The sequence below is a fragment of the Chiloscyllium plagiosum genome, chromosome 1 (assembly GCF_004010195.1).
Source record: "Chiloscyllium plagiosum isolate BGI_BamShark_2017 chromosome 1, ASM401019v2, whole genome shotgun sequence".
Taxonomy (NCBI): Eukaryota; Metazoa; Chordata; class Chondrichthyes; order Orectolobiformes; family Hemiscylliidae; genus Chiloscyllium; species Chiloscyllium plagiosum.
In genome coordinates, this window is record NC_057710.1 from 4,112,227 (window position 1) to 4,126,018 (window position 13,792).

Consider the following 13,792-nt stretch of genomic DNA (forward strand, 5'->3'; position numbering starts at 1 on the left):
GTCATCAGCTTTTTAAACTCCCACTTACCCATTACACTAAGACCCCTAACTTAGCTGGGCCCTTTTGCATGGTGGGCCTATCTGTAATTCCATTAGTGGCCATAGCTCCTGGCTGATCCTATTGGGAAAACAGAGCTGCCAATCAATCCAGACATCTCACCTTACAGTAAGTAATGTTGTTCTCAGCACTAACTTGCAGTGGTACAATTATTGGGACCATGTGTGGGCTTCTCCACAACTTTTTATATTGACCATGCCTCCCTGTAAAATCCAGCTTTGTGTTTCTGATGCCTAAATTGATGTGAGAGCATGATCGTAGAATTTGTGGGAAATCATTTGGCCCATAGATCCTGCGTTAGCTGTCTGCAAGTGCAGTTCAGTCTCAATCTTCTGCTCTTTTCTTGTAGCCTTGCAATTTTCTTACCCCTTCAAATGTTTATTTAGTTCTCTTTTGAAAGGTACAATTGAATCTGCACCCAACATCCTTTCAGGCAATGCATTCTAGGTCCTCACCACTCATTGTGGAAAACAGATTTCTAAATGTTGATATTGGCCGTGCTGGCTAGATACAGTTCATTTCTTAGGCTTACTGTACTGTTTGTTTGTTCTGAATATTGTCTGAAAACTGTTCCTTATAGGTTTCCTTCCTGAAACTAATACAACTTGGCAACTGCTGTCTCATATTCAGCTTGGAACCATCAGTTAGTATGCGCAGTCTGTAAAACATGAGTTTACACAGACAATAGTTCTAACATTGGAGGTGCTACATTTTGCACATACTATACTACAGTACCCAGGCAATAAACTCTGGAACATACTCCCTAAACATGCTCCAATAAGGGACCTCTTCAAAACTACCTCTCTGGCCAATATTTTGGTTATCTGCTCAAATAGTTTCTTCAGTGGTTGGTGTCGAATGTTGTAAGACAATGCCTTATGGGGCATCTTGAGACATTTTACAACATTAAAGGAAACTGATCAGAATTCTACCAGCTCGTTGTTATTGTTCTAGGAAGCAGGAATGTTGGCAAATGACATGCAAATATTTTTTGGTAGAAGGGGAAGGGTGGATAAAGTGGTTAAGAAGGCATACGGGATACTGGCCTTTTTTAACTGAGGCATTAACAGAGGAGGAACACAATGGGTACCTAAACATTTTGAAGGATGCCCTCATAACAACAGGTTCTGATGCTCAATTCATTGATTGTCAGATCTGACGTGCCACAGCAAAACCTGCAATGATCTCCTCAGAATGCAGACAGAGGATACGACTGACAGAGTACCCTTCATTATCTAGTCCTTCCCTGAAGCAGAGAGACTATGCCATGTTCTTCGTAGCCTTCAAAATGTCATTGATGATCCCTAAGCCTCCACTTCTCGCCTTCAAACAACCACCAAACCTTAAACAGATCATCGTTCACAGCATACTACTCAGCCTTCAGGACAACATCAACCTCAATACTGACAACCCTGCTATGGCAACCTCTGCAAGACATGTCAGATCATCAACATAGATACTACCAAAATTCATTGGACTCCAGGCAGGTTCCAGCAGACTGGAAGACAGTGAATGTCACACCGCTGTTTAAAAAAAGGGTGTAGGCAAAAGGCCAGTTGGCTTAACATCTGCAGTTGGGAAAGTGCTGGAGGTTGTCATTAAAGAAGAAATAGCGAGATATCTGTATGGAAAGGGTTCCATCATGCAGACGCAGCATGGATTCAGAAGGGAAGGTCATGTTTGACAAACTTACTGAAGTTCTTTGGTGGATGGAGGAGAACAGGTGAAAGTTGTATACTTGGATTTCTAGAAGGTGCATAAAATAAGGTGCTGCATAAAAGACTCATCATAGGATATGAATGCATAGAGTTGTGGGGAATGTACTAGCATTGATAGAGGACTGGCTAACCAATAGAAAGCAGAGAGTTGGAATAAATGGGTGTTTCTCTGCTTGGAGATCAGTGGTGAGCGGGGTGCTGCAGGGGTCATTGTTGGGCCAGCAAGAGTTCATGACAAATATAAATGATTTGGAAGAGGAGACCAAGTGTAACGTATCCAAATTTGCTGATGAAAGTAAATTGTGTGGAAAGGCAAACTGTGCAGAGGATGTGAAGGGTCGGGCAGATGGAGTACAATGTTGGTAAATATGAGATTATCCACTTTGGAAGTAAAAATAGTAGATCAATGTATTATTTGAATGGTGAAAGATTGCAGCATGCTGTTGTGCAGAGGGACTTAGGAGTGCTCATACATGAATCGCTAAAAGTTGATTAACAGGTACAACAGGTAATCAGGAAGGCAAACGGAATATTGGCTTTCATTGCTAGAGGGATGGAATTTATGAGCAGGGAGGTTCTGCTGCAATTGTACAAGGTGTTGGTGAGGCCGCACTTGGAGTATTGTGCCCAGTTCTGGTCTCCTTACTTGAGGAAGGACATACTGGCTTTGGAGATGGTGCAGAGGAGGTCCACCAGATTGATTCCGGAGATGAGGGGGTTACCCTGTGAGGAGAGGTTGAGCTGCCTGGGACTGTACTCGTTAGAATTTAGAAGAATGAGTGGGGATCTTATAGAAACATATAAAATTATGGAAGGGATAGATAAGATAAAGGCAGGGAAGTTGTTTCCGCTGGTGGGTGAGACTAGGACAAGGGAACATGGCCTCAAGATTATAGGGAGTAGACTTAGGACAGAGATGAGGAAGAACTGCTTTTCCCAGAGAGTAGGGAATCTATGGAATTCTCTGCCCAAGGAAGCCGTAGAGGCAGCTTCATTAAATATATTCAAGACACAGTTGGATGGGTTTTCGCATGGTAGAGGAATTAAGGGTTTTGGGGATAATGCAGGTAGGAGGAGCTGAGATAATGGATAGATCAGCCATCGTAATGAATGGCAGAGCAGCCTCAACAAGCCAAATGGCCAACTCCTGCTTCTATTACTATGAAATGACATGTAGGAACACCACTTACCACGTACACGGCAGATACTTATGTGATTCGGCCAATATTATCTATCTCATATGTTGCAGGCAAGGCCGCCCCGAGGCATGGTATAATGGTGAGACTATGCAGACGCTACAACAAAGGATGAACAGACACCACGCAACAATTGCCAGTCAGGAATGTTCCCTCCCAGTCAGGGAACACTTCATCAGTCAAGGACATTCAGCTTCTGGTCTTCAGGTAAGTGTCCTCGATGACAGACTTCGAGATATACAACAATACAGAATTGTCATGTAGAAACTGATAGCCAGGTTCTGTACACTGAAGATGGCCTCAACCATGATCTTGGGTTCCTGTCACCTTACGTTACTGTTCTGTGTCTGTAAAACCATCCTTACTGCCCTGTTTTGACACCATCACCTTGATGAATTGTGAACTCTCTACCTTAATTAGTTTGTACAGTTTTGGATTACTTATTACTTTGGTTAGACCCTTGGCATGAGACTCTTATACCTATCATGTTACTCCAGTCATTTACACTGTCTCTAGCATCACTTTATTTTTAATTGTTTCGCAATTATCTCTCTGCCTCATTTAATCGGATTATAGATCATCCCTGCGCTTGTTATTCAGCTGTTGACATTTTACTCACACCGTCTAATACTGTTGGTTACCTGCAGAGACTTATTATTGGTCATTTCACTCACACCAGTTTTATGATCTTTTGATCTCTCTGCCTCTAATCTCTCTGCCTATAAATTGTGTCTGTGTGCTGTTCTCTCTCACTTTGTCTGACGAATGGGCTGCACTCCAAAAGCTTGTGATTTCAAATAAACCTGTTGAACTATAATGTGGTGTCATGTGACTTCTGCATTTAAGAAGCATTTAGATGTCACTTGTGGTAAAGGAACATCTTCTAATTAGGGGTGATATTAACCTGCATATAAGTTCATAATTAGGTCTTTCGGCCCCACCATTCGATCATGGCTGTAATGTTTCTCAACTCCATTCTCCTGCCTTCTTCCCTAACCTTTGATCCCCTTACCAATCAATAACCGATCTATCTCTGTCTTAAATACACACAATGACTTGGCCTCCATAGCTTTCTGTGGCAATGAGTTCCACAGATTAACCTGAAGAAACTCCTCAGTTCTAAAGGTTTGTCCCTCTATTCTGAGGCTATGCCTTCAGATCCTAGTCTCTTCTACTGATGGAAACATCTTCTCCACATCCCCTCCATCCAGGCTTCTCAGTATTCTGTAAGCTTCACTCAGATTCCCCCTCATCTTTTTCAACTCCCCAGTACCTCTCACATGACAAGACCGTCACCTCTGGGATCATTCATGTGAACCACCTCAAGACACCCTCTAATGCCAGCATATCCTTCCTTAGATAGGGGCCCAAAACTACTCTCAATATTCCATATGCTGTCTGATCAGAGTCTTATACAGCCTCAGCTGGAGATCCCAATTCTTGTATTCTGGCCCTTGCAAAATGAATGCAAACATTGCATTTGCCTTCATAACTGATAAACGACCCTTCATGGTTTTTGTGTGAAGTCACTCTTGTGCTGGTTCCCTGATCCTGAGCTTTAATTTTTCCTGTTAAAAAAAACTTACAAGGTATGAGCCATAGAAAAAATAGCGAAAAGCAACTCTTCCGCTCTGTACTGAATTTCCATGATACCCCCAAATTCTCCAAACTATATACCCACTTGGGCTGTGTCTCATTCCAGATGTGATCTGCCCTTGTTGATTGTGCACAGCCTGAACAGCTACATAGAGTCATAAATTCATTGAGATGTACAGCACAGAAATAGACCGATCAGTCCAACTCGTCCATACTGACCGGATGTCATAGAGTCAGAGATGTACAGCATGGAAACAGACCCTTCGGTCCAACCCGTCCATGCTGACCAGATATCCCAACCAATCTAGTCCCACCTGCCAGCACCCTGCCCATATCCGTCCAAACCCTTCCTATTCATATACCCATCCAAATGCCTCTTAAATATTGCAATTGTACCAGCCTCCACCACATCCTCTGGCAGCTCATTCCATACACGTACCACCCTCTGCGTGAAAAGGTTGCCCCTTAGGTCTCTTTTATATCTTTCCCCTCTCACCCTAAACCTATGCCCTCTAGTTCTGGACTCCCCGACCCCAGGGAAAAGACTTTGTCTATTTATCCTATTTATGCCCCTCATAATTTTGTAAACCTCTATAAGGTCACCCCTCAGCCTCTGACGCTCCAGGGAAAACAGCCCCAGCTTGTTCAGCCTCTCCCTATAGCTCAGATCCTCCAACCCTGGCAACATCCTTGTAAATCTTTTCTGAAGTTCCAACCTAATCTAGTCTTGCTTGCTGGCACCCTGTCCATATCCCTCCAAACCCTTCCTATTCATATACTCAACCAAATGACTTTTAAACGTTGCAATTGTACCAGTCACCATCACTTTGGCAGCTCATTCAATACACGCACCGTCTGCGTGAAAAAGTTGCTCCTTAGGTCCCTTTTGTATCTTTCCCCTCTCACCCTAAATCTATGCCTTGTGGTTCTGGACTCCCCCACCCCAGGGAAAAGACTTTGTCTATTTATCCTATCCATGGCCCTTATGATTTCATAAACCTTTACAAGGCCACCTCTGCAGCCTCCAACGCTCCAGGGAGAACAGTTCCAGTCTATTCAGCCTCTCCCTATAGCTCAACTCCTCCAACCCTGGCAACATCCTTGTAAATCTTTTCTGAACACTTTCAAGTTTCACCACATCTTTCTGTAGGATGACAGCTTATCCAATGCCTCCTCTTGCTTCACCTTCTGACTCCCTAAAGCCTATCCAACATCCCTAAAGCACAAGTCAGAGGTCAGTTCCAGTCTATTCAGCCTCTCCCTATAGTTCAACTCCTCCAACCCTGGCAACATCCTTGTAAATCTTTTCTGAACACTTTCAAGTTTCACAACATCTTTCTGTAGGATGACAGCTTATCCAATGCCTCCTCTTGCTTCACCTTCTGACTCCCTAAAGCCTATCCAACATCCCTAAAGCACAAGTCAGAGGTATGATGGAATATTCTCTACTGGTCTGGACAAGTGCAGCTCCAACAACACTCACGAAGCTTGACACTATTCAGGACAAAGCAGCCCACTTAATTGGCACCACAGCCACCAGCTTCACCATTAACTCCCTTGATGCACAGTGGCAACAGTGTGGATGATTATTTTTAAATTTAAGTTGTAACTCTCTGGAAGCATGGTTCAATGGTTCAACCATAGGACGAAGTGATGTCCACACTCAGTTTTGACCTAGAACTGAGACTTTTACTCCTTATATAATATCCAAATCTGTAACTCCACAAGTCATAAAGACTTAAAGAAGTCTTAAAAGGGACATTAACTCCCAAGTTCAGTTTGTATAAGGGGACAGTAACTCTCAGGACCTATGTGCTAAAGTGGACAGCAACTCTAGGGCTTAGTGTGGTAAAGGGAACAATAATTCTTGGGGTTAGTGTGTTAAAAGGGTCAGTGGAGGTTGTTCACATCAGCCATAATGGTGCAACAAGCTCCAGTGATGATTGCTTACTTCCCCTTTGCAATAGGGGTAGTGCTCACACAATTGTCATAGAGTCTTAGAGATGTACAGCACTAGTATTTGGTCCAACTTGTCCATGTTGACCAGATATCTTAACCTAATCTTGTCCCATTTGCCAGCCCTTGGCCCATATCCCTCTAAACCTTTCCGATTCATATACCCATCCAGATGTCTTTTAAATGTTGTAATTGTACCAGCCTCCACCTCCTCTGGCAGCTCATTCCATGCACACACCACACTCCCTTAGAACCCTTTTAAAGTTTTCCCCTCTCAACCTTAACCTATGCCATATAATTCTGGACTCCCTGACCCCAGGAAAAAGATCTTGTCTATTTATCCTATCCATGCCCCTCATGATTTTATAAACTTCTATAAAGTCACCCCTCAGCCTCCGACGCTCCAGGGAAAATAGTCCCAGCCTGTTCAGCCTCTCCCTATAGCTCAAATCCTCCAACCATGGTAACATCCTTGCAAGTCTTTTCTGAACCCTTTCAAGTTTCACAACATCTTTCCGATAGGAAGGAGACCAGAACGGCATGCAATATTCCAAAAGTGACTGAACCAATATCCTGTACAGCCACAACATGATCTCCCAGCTCCTATACTCAATGCTCTGACCAATAAAGGAAAGCATACCAAATACCTTCTTCACTATCCTATCTACCTGAGACTCCACTTTCAAGGAACTATGAACCTGCACTCAAAGGTCCCCCTGTTCAGCAACACTCCCTAGGACATTACCATTAAGTGTATAAGTCCTGCTGTGATTTGACTTTCCAAAATACAGCACCTTACATTTATCTAAATTAAACTCCATCTGCTATCCTCAGCCCATTGACCCATCTGATCAAAATCCCAGTGTACTTTGAGATAACCTTCTTTGTTGTCCACTACACCTCCACTTTTGGTGTCATCTGCGAACTTACTAACTACATCTCCTATGTTCACATCCAAATCATTTATATAAATGATGAAAAGCAGCGGACCCAGCACCGATCCATGAGGCACACCACTGGTCGCAAGCCTCCAGTTTGAAAATCAACACTCCACCACCACCACCCTCTGTCTTCTACCTTTGAGCCAGTTCTGTATCCAAATGGCTAATATTCCCTGTATTCCATGAGATCTAATTTTACTAACTATTCTACCATGAGGAACCTTGTTGAACGCCTTACTGAAGTCCATATAGATCACTTCTGCCATTCTTCCCTCATCAATTCTCTTCATTACTTCTTCAAAAAACTCAATACAGTGAATGAATGATTTTATTGTCACTTGTATTTTACAGTAAGAATATAATGAAATAGAGTGAAAAGCTTTCATTTGTCAGCAGGATTCGGTGCCAATTTGATTAATTTAAGAATACGAAAGAAACAGAAAGGTAGAGTTTAAAGACAGTCCATCAGCCCTGAGCCAGCTCATTACCATCAACGATGCCTGCAGAGCCATTCCAGGTCCACGCTGGGCCTACTCAAGGTCCGCGCTGGGCCTACTCGAAATCTACCCTGGGCTCACTCAAGATCTACCTTGGGCCCACTCAAGATCCATGCTGGACTCACTCAAGGTCCAAGCTGGGCCTACTCGAGGTCTGCGTTAGACCTACTCAAGGTCCACGCTGGGCCCACTCAAGGTCCACGCTGGGCCTACTCAAGGTCCACGCTGGGCCTACTCAAGGTTCACACTGGGCCTACTCAAGGTCCACACTGGGACTACTCAAGGTTCATGCTGGGCCTACTCAAGGTCCACGCTGGGCCTACTCAAGGTCCACGCTGGGCCCACATAAGGTCCACGCTGGGCCTACTCAAGGTCCATGCTGGGCCTACTCAAGGTTCACGCTGGGCCCACTCAAGGTCCACGCTGGGCCCACTCGAGATCCGCGCTCGGACCGCTCAAGGTCCACGCTGGGCCCATTCGAAGTCCACACTGCGCCTACTTGAGGTCATGCTCTGCCCGCTCGAGGTCCACGCTGGGCTCGCTCGAGGTCCATGCTGGGCTCACTCGAGGTCCGTGCTGGGCCCAATCAAGGTCTATGCTGGGCCCACTTGAGATTCACACTGAGTCTACTTGATGTCCATGCTGGGCTTGCTCGAAGTCCACGCTGGACCCACTCAAGGTCTATGCTATGCCCACTTGAGGTCCACATTGGGCCTACTTGAGGTCCATGCTGGGCCTGCTCGAAGTCCACACCGGGCTCACTCGAGATCTGTGCACTAGGCCCACTCAAGGTTGCACTGGGCTCTTGCCACCACTTATGCTGTCCCAGCTCAAACAAGAGAAAGAAAAACTAAAAATAAGGAAAAGGGAAGTGGTCAGAGCAGATGACCTCCGACTCAGAGCCCTACTCCGATGCCATCTTGACAGCATTGCTACCAGTAGATATGGAATGGAAGATGGCTGAGTGAGAGTTGGAAGAGAGAAAAAATATGTTTAATGGCACAGAGTTGTTGCGGTGCTGAAGAAGGCTAATCAGCCCATCGTGTGAGAGGCAAGGACAGAAATATTTGCTACAAAATAAACGTAAAAACTAAATGTAAAAAATACCCGACATCCTGAAAGGCATCAAAATCTTCTCGTTGGTGTCTGGGTGCAAAATTGCCTGAAGACAGAGAAAAAGGAAAAACAGTAAAGAAGTACACTTCATTAGTCTTTTGTTATGAATAGAGGACAATACAAGATTAGATACTGTGGTGCAGTGAATTGGAAGACCACCTCATTGTATCTCAGAGCAACTGAATGTTGGCTTGTGGTCCTGGCTTTCTGTCTAACAGTTAATGTAAATCACTCCAGTGATGGGATGTCACCTTTCCTGGTTTTCAGATAGCAATTGTTATTCAACACAGATGTAAGAGTTAAAATTAGGGTGGTAGTGAACCCCATCTCCCATCATGTTTGACCAGCCTGTTGATGCACACAAATTGATTACTCAATAATAGACAGCTCAGTAGAAATATAATCTTCAAAGGAATGAAGGGAAGAAACTATACAGTTGTTTAGATAACATTCCAGATATCAGGTGGAATATAGTGTGCCAACTATGACTTTGATTCCTGGCTCATCAAGTTCTTCATTTCCAATGCGTGCTGCAGGAATAGACAATGCAAGAATTGCATGTTCTCTACAAGAGCCTAAGAGCCCCTTTTTTGCAACCGTCAAGGGCTGCCTAAGTGCCACCCTGGGTTGAGTACTTGCCATATCATCATTGATACAAGATTACAAGAGGCTCATGATATAGAATCATGGCCTTGGAAGGGGGCAGTGGCTGGGGTAGGTGGTCAGTAGTGAAGGAAGTTGTTGCAGCTAACCTAGATCAATTTTAAAGAGCATTCCCATATTGGTATTTTGATTCATTCTTGGGATCTGGGTGCAACGTTTGGTATTTATTCCTGTTCCATTGCTGCCCCGTGCACAACTGAGTGGGTTGACCAACCATTTCATTGGGTAACCAAGATTCAACATGTGAGTAGAGTCACAGAGAGCCATACAGTTCAAGGACAGCAGGGTTCCTTCACAAAAAGATATTTGTAAATCCATGGATATTTTACAACACTCTATCAGTCTTATCATCATTTTTATTTGTTCTTATTTCCACACTTTTCAAATTATTTCAAATTCCTAACTATTGTGGTGGGATCTGAGCTCATATTATTATGGATTATTAATCCAATGATGTAATGACCACTAAACACGGAAGCAGAGTTCAAGTTCAGGACAGACTTCCTTTCTCAGTTGCTCACTAAAACCAAGTTGATTGAAAATGCAAGTCAGTGTGATTAACCACTTCTGCAATTAGTCTAACTCAAACATGGTTCACAAAGGGTGATGCAACATGAATTAGTGTAATAAAAAGACATTGAGTATTTTTTATAATAATATTACATATTATACTTGTATTAAGTGGTACAATACTTCAGGAACATTTAAATAAGAAAATTTACCTGTTGAACCTTCTGTGCCTCCCAAAGCTGAAATATAATGGTAAAAGTGAGAAATTAGTGATGGAGGAAGTGGCACAGGAAACCTGAGGATCAGTTGACAATGTGATAAAGAGAACCTCAATTCTCAGTCTAAGCTGAGTTATAGAGTCATAGAGATGTACAGCATGGAAACAGACCCTTCGGAGTTGATTTACTTCAGCAGGTCAGACATGGGACAGTATGAAAGGGGGGAATTAAAACAGATGCTCCACTCCAATCACTTTACAATAATCCCTAGTGAAGTGTATGGGGATTGTTGTTGTGTGAAAACAGGATTCAGCTCAACTGAACATGGGTGCATGAGTTCACAGCCACACCTTTCTATCACTTAAAACATCTCAGATTGCAAGGTAATTATGTTTTAATGGCAAACCAGGTGAAGGGCTAAGGCTAATCTAGTGTATAACATCATGAGAAGAGAATAACAGAGAAGAGGATATGGGCAAGATCTCAGCAAGCTCACACTTCAAAAACCTGTAGGGTTGTTATTCTGCATTGCAAACCAGATGCCCAGCCAACTGGGCTGCCTGAGGTCACCATGAAGGTCCTATCTTCTCAACCTCACTCCTTACCTGAGATGTGGTAACCCTCAGGTTATAACTACCACTAATTCCTTCTTATCTCAGTCTTAAATGGGAAATTTACCCAAAAAATCTTATCTTGAAGCTGTAAACCCTAGTCCTAGATTCCTCCATGAAAAGAGACTTATAAAAATGTACAGGAGCAGAGTGGCGCATGTTCACTCAAAGGCAAAATACATCTCTTTACTGTTCCGGCTCAGTATTTATATTTATATCATAAAGATAACAAGCCTGCTGTTTTCAGAATCCATTCATTTCACCTTGAAAGTTGATCCTTGATCCCACCAGTATTTTCCCCATCACTCCCTTGGGTAGGCTATCAATTTTTTGAATTACTTCTCACACTTTGGGATATTCAACTTTGTGTTGTTGTTGCTAAATATGCAGTTTGATGCTCCTGTTGTCGTATGCGCATTGATCTAATACCCTGTACCCAGAGCTGGGGTTAACAGGGTAGACGGGCATCCTGTTAATGTTGATCAAAATGAAGTACATTGAAAAAAAATTAAAATCTTGCTTAATTACAGAGCCATTCCATGATCTCAAGCACCTTACAGCCATTGAAGTATACTTTGAAATAGGTTCATTATCTAAAGTATTGAACAGAACAAACAATTTGCAGGCACCAACCCCCATAAACAGTAAGCTGTTAATAACCAGGTCTTTTTTTTAGCTGCTGAAAACAATATACACTTTATCCAGAAGGTAGCTAAAAATGGAAAACTTAATAATGTATAACAACACATCCAATTTTAAAGCAGAGATTACCCTGACCAAAATAGTATCTTAACCATGCTTCAGTGCTAGGTTAAAACTTATTTTGTAAAGTAACATTGATATGTGATGACAATAGTGCCAGTATTTAGTTTCAAACAAAATCAGAATACAGAAAGAAAAAGCAAAACAAGTAACTGCAACTTTGATTTAATGCTGATTGAGAAGGAATTTTGCATCATAATCAAAACTAACAAATACTTCAAGTTAACATTAGTTTTCCCTTTCTTTACCTTATATCACAGTCAGGGTTTTAGGCTAATATGTTTTTAAAATTACTGAATTGACCTCAGGATTTCAACATTTCAGCTTTTCAAGAAGCTGTATAAGTATCCAGTTGGAATTATTAGTAGTCCCAATAATAAAGTCAGCATGGCTTTGTGAGAGGCAGGTCATGCCTCACAAATCTTACTGAGTTCTTTGAAGAGGTGACAAGATGGGTCAACGACGGTCGAGCAGTGGATGTGGTGTGTATGGACTTCAGCAAGGCATTTGATAGGGTTCCCCATGGTAGGCTCATTCATAAAGTCAGAAGTTCGGGATACAGGGAGATTTGGCTATCTGGATTCAGAATTGGCTGGCTGACAGAAGGCAGAGAGTGGTTGTAGATGGAAAGTATTCTGCCTGGAGGTCAGTGTTGAGTGGGGTCTCGCAGAGCTCTGCTCTTGGGCCTCTGCCATTTGTAATTTTTATAAATGACTTGGATGAGGAGGTTGAGGGGTGGGTTAGTAAATTTGCAGATGACCCAAAGGTTGGAGATGTCGTCGATAGTATAGAGGGCTACTGCAGGCTGCAGCGCGACATAGACAGAATGCAGAGCTGGGATGAGAAATGGCAAATGAAGTTCAACCTGGATAAATGCGAAGTGATGCATTTTGGAAGGATGAACTCGAATGCTGAATATAGGATTAAAGACAGGATTCTTGGCAGAGTGGAGGAACAGAGGGATCTGGGTGCGCAAGTACATAGATCCCTCAAAGTTGCCACCCAAGTGGATAGGGTTGTTAAGAAAGCATACAGTGTTTTGGCTTTCATTAACAGGGGATCAAGTTTAGGAGCCGCGAAGTTTTGTTGCAGCTCTACAAGTCCCTGGTGAGACCACACTTGGAATATTGTGTCCAGTTCTGGTCACCCTACTATAGGAAAGATACAGAGGCTTTGGAGAGGGTGCAAAGAAGGTTTACCAGGATGCTGCCTGGACTGGAAGGCTTGCCTTATGAAGAGAGGTTGACTAAGCTCGGACTTTTCTCTCTGGAGAGAAGGAGGAAGAGAGGAGACCTGATCGAGGTGTACAAAATAATGAGAGGAATAGATAGAGTCAATAGCCAGAGACTTTTCCCCAGGGCAAGATTGACGGGAAGTCATAGTTTTAAGATATTAGGAGGAAGGTATAAAGGAAATGTCAGAGGTAGGTTCTTTACGCAGAGAGTTGTGAATGCATGGAATGCGTTGCCAGCTGTGGTGGTGGAAGCGAAGTCATTGGGGACATTTAAGTGACTGCTGGACATGCACATGGATAGAGTGAGTTGAAGGGTGCGTAGGGTTAAGTTACTATATTTTACACGAGGATTAAATCTTGCACAACATCGTCGGCCAAAGGGCCTGTTCTGTGCTGTACTTTTCTATGTTCTAATAGAACATGGCTTTGTTGGTTTTAAGATTGTAAGACATAGGAGTAGAAGTAGGCCATTTGACCCATCAAGTCCGACCTGCCATTCAACAAGATCATGGCTGACCTGATAAGCTGCAACTTCACAAACAGTGAAACAAATTCTTCCCTGGCTGGTTAAACCACCAACCTTTCAGTTAATAGCTAAATACATTCAGCAAAATGAGGCAGGATTCACTACATGTGTGCAAAGTGTGCCTACCATACCATCTTAAAATTCCTTGTTCATGACCTAAATAAAATTCCCACACTACAACAATAAAGTA

At 43.0% G+C, this 13,792-nt stretch overlaps 1 protein-coding gene across 5 annotated transcripts in view; it reads right to left on the bottom strand.

The window, feature by feature from the left end:
- LOC122549660 (sideroflexin-5-like) overlaps positions 1 to 13,792 on the bottom strand; it is a 327,471-nt gene that overhangs the window by 186,339 nt on the left and 127,340 nt on the right. For all 5 annotated transcript variants that reach the window (XM_043689683.1, XM_043689593.1, XM_043689511.1 and 2 more), the window contains 2 exons: positions 10,464 to 10,490; positions 9,070 to 9,124 (listed from right to left, as the gene is read on the bottom strand). In XM_043689683.1, the coding sequence (XP_043545618.1) occupies positions 9,070 to 9,124; positions 10,464 to 10,490 (82 nt within the window). The remainder of the gene's footprint in view (positions 1 to 9,069; positions 9,125 to 10,463; positions 10,491 to 13,792) is intronic.